Source organism: Gigantopelta aegis, chromosome 5, assembly GCF_016097555.1.
Source record: "Gigantopelta aegis isolate Gae_Host chromosome 5, Gae_host_genome, whole genome shotgun sequence".
Classification (NCBI taxonomy): Eukaryota; Metazoa; Mollusca; class Gastropoda; order Neomphalida; family Peltospiridae; genus Gigantopelta; species Gigantopelta aegis.
In genome coordinates, this window is record NC_054703.1 from 23,367,335 (window position 1) to 23,370,942 (window position 3,608).

Below are 3,608 nucleotides of genomic sequence, written 5' to 3' on the forward strand. Positions count from 1 at the left end.
TATGCATAAATCGTACTTTGATACTGATTAGCGTAATTTCTTCATTTTAAGTTAACTACACGTATTTTATTGTTATAAAGTTATTTGTATATTATTTTTATATCATTTTTCTTTTAAAATGAGCTATAATATGGTCTCGTGTCATGTTTCCTTTAACAGATTTCATGCAAGATGTTACGCAGGATATTGAGATGCCTTACACAATCCGAAACTCAGTCTATGCGCTGATTAACCGGAAGGTTTTACCCAAAAAGTAACTTTCAGTGCGTGTAGCATACAAAAACACTTTCATTATTGGACAAGTGTGTGTGCATTCAATCAGGACTTTTGTATCTATTGATGGCGTTCCTTTACCATTAAAAATGTAGGCTCTTTTTGTTGTTTTGTTTACAGCATTAACATAAGGCACGATAGCCTCGGATAGGCGTATGGGTTCCACTTTTCTTTCTTTTTTAAAGTCACTGTAATGTAACCCGAGTACTCTGCTGTTCGAAAGCTAAACTCCTTTCCACAGGAGTACTCTGCTGTTCGAAAGCTAAACTCCTTTCCACAGGGAACACTTTATTTTTGTAACTGGAATTTACTACACGTTATTTATTTATGAATCGATTGTTTTCTAAATTGCACACAAAAATGATAATAGAAAAACAATTGTTACTTACAAAACACTTATTTTTTAATAGGCTAGTTTTCATTTCAAACCAAACAAATTATTTACAAAAAACATTTTTGTAGGAGGATGGGGCACTCTACAGTGCAGGGCGCACATTAAGTCATTTCAACTTATTTCCATGCTTATATTCAATTAAGGTTCAAGCACGCTGTCCTGGGCACACACTTCAGTTATGTGGGCTTTCTGTCCAGGACAGTGGGTTATTTGTTAGTGGTTAGTGAGAGAGAAGAGGGCGTAGTGGTCTTACACCTACCCACTGCGTTGTTAAAACTCGCTCTGGGTGGGAGCGAGTACCAGTCTGCAAACCCTGTACCTACCAGCGTTATGTTCTGTGGCTTATTCACGACACCACCAAGGCCTGCTAAGTCAGTAATTTTTTTTTTTTAATGTGCAGGGCGAGTTGCTTCCCTCTGTTTAGCAAATTTAAAATGGCGGGAAAATGTTTTATGTTGTCGTTGGAAGATTTATTTTGTTAATCATGATGCAAGTACTTTAATCGGGAGTTGGTGAGTATGGAAGGTTATACATGTTTGGTTTGTGTGTCCATTTGTTGCACTATTCTGGTTGAGACACGGTTGAAAGATGGTGCCACAAGTTTTGAATACCAGCTAGTTATAGGGTATGTAACAATATTTGGACATACAAAGCACCACACTTTCTATATCCCTTCGGACAAGGACAGACTATAGACGGACATTCGGACGGTTATCATATATAGTGTTTGCCTATTAATTTGTAATATTTGTCATATTTCCGATCTGACAAAGGAATGCAGTATTTGCATACTGTATGCCAAGCTTTGTTAAAAATAAATGATACAAGTGAAGTTGTTGGTTGTAATTATTTTCTGGATAGTTTTGTAAAAATAACCCCACAATGTCAAAAGTCTAAGTATTCACAAGAACTTTAAATTCCCGTTTTTACTGACATGTTTTTCCTCATTGCATATTTATTTGTTATGTACCAGCAATTAATTGCAGTGTGTGCGTATATGTGAGTGTGTCAAAGGAACACAAATAGAATTTGTAAACTTCTGAAATGGAAACGGGAAAATCTGAAACGGAAAATCAGTGCCTCTAGTTATGATTATCATCGTCTAAATGTCCATCTTGCCCGAATTAAACGAAAATGCCCTAGTCTGGTGGGAAAAAGTTTTCGGCCATACAGGGTTTCAAACTAATTACCAGTACTACGCATTTTTACATGGATTACAACTAATATTGAGGGTAGAATGATGCAAATACATCTACATGGTGAAACGGTTTCAGGCAAGCTAATTTTGCCCAAATATAACCATTGTTTTTATCCGAATCCAAGGATTTGCTCCAGCACTGAGGCAACTGCCTCCCCCAATCTATTCTTGTACTTAAGTTAGCAAAAAATAAACATTGTCATAAACATAACTGTACACTGTAACATGTACTTTGTTACTCCACTGGCAAAGGAAAGAAATTTAACAATGCACTCAACACATTTTATTTACGGTTATATGGCATCAGACATATGGTTAAGAACCACACAGATTTTGAGAGGAAACCTGCTGTCGCCCCTACATGGGCTACTCTTTCCGATTAGCAGCAAGGGATCTTTTATTTGTGCTTCCCACAGGCAGGATAGCACAAACCATGGCCTTTGTTGAACCAGTTATGGATCACTGGTCGGTGCAAGTGGTTTACACCTACCCATTGAGCCTTGCGGAGCACTCACTCAGGGTTTGGAGTCTGTATCTGGATTAAAAATCCCATGCCTCGACTGGGATCCGAACCCAGTACCTACCAGCCTGTAGACCAATGGCCTAACCACGACGCCACCAAGGCCGGTCCACTGGCAAAGGAAGCTGGGGGGCAATGGGGGCCCCTCAACATAGAAATTAAATTACATGACAAATAAAAAAAATGAACTAATTTTATAATTATTACATTTTTTTTTAATAAAGGAAGTCCTTAGTCTGGGGGACCCTCTGGCAAGGGGGCCCGGGGCAATTGCCCCCTTTGCCCCCTTATAAATCCGGCACTGCTTACACCTACCCATTGAGTCGTTAAAACTTGCTCTGGGTGTGAGTCTGTACTGGGCTGCGAACCCTGTACCTACCACCATCCTTATTTCTGATGGCTTAACCACGACACTGCCGAGGCCAGTGGTATCTTATCTGTGGGATGCTGTATACAAAAGATCCCTTAAAGTTAATTCGAAAGGGTAGCCCGGCCATAGAGTGGTTGTAGCAGGTTTCCTCTCTCGTTACTCGTGTCCTTAACAACATGTTTGATGCCATATAACCATTATATGCAGTGTTTCTGCCAGAAAGAAAATTTTGGGTATGGCACAATGGAATTGAATGCAACCATAGTCAACAGGGGTTATGGGAGGCCTCTCCCAGAAAGAAAATGGGTTAAGTTCAGGGTTAGGGTGAAGAAAAGCATACAGTAATGATAACAATAATTAATTTTGTCAAAATGTTAACTTAATTTTTTTTTTAATCTGCCATAAATTTGGGTATGGCACCATACCCGTTTTACCCTCTGGCAGAAACCCTGATATGGCATGATGGATATCAGTTGAGTTCATTGAAAATTAAAAATTCCTTCCTTCCTTCCTTTTTCAGACACTCTAACTCTTCCTGAAGATGGTTTGGGTGATGCTGCTCCTGCTAGGGGGAAACACAGTGATGCACGTTCTAGGGGTGTACCCGTGTGATTCGATGCCAAAAGGGTTGCCCAATCCTCCTAGTCTGCCTAGCCTACCAGAGCAATATGAAGTGACATTTGAAGTCAACGTAGTCGAGGTGAGAGAGTAGTTATTGAAGTCAACATAGTCCAGGTGAGAGAGTAGTTCTTGAAGTCAACATAGTCTAGTTCAGAGTAGTTATTGAAGTCAACATAGTCCAGGTGAGAGTGTAGTTATTGAAGTGAACATAGTCCAGCAGGAATCTCACTGA

General features: G+C 39.5%; 1 protein-coding gene across 1 annotated transcript in view; it reads left to right on the forward strand.

The window, feature by feature from the left end:
* The first annotated feature begins 211 nt into the window (after positions 1-211).
* The window catches only part of LOC121373703, a 39,613-nt gene continuing 36,216 nt past the window's right edge, over positions 212-3,608 (forward strand). Inside the window, exons 1-2 of the mRNA XM_041500439.1 lie at positions 212-364; positions 3,276-3,455. Coding sequence (XP_041356373.1) covers positions 3,297-3,455 — 159 coding nt within the window. The 5' untranslated portion in view covers positions 212-364; positions 3,276-3,296. The remainder of the gene's footprint in view (positions 365-3,275; positions 3,456-3,608) is intronic.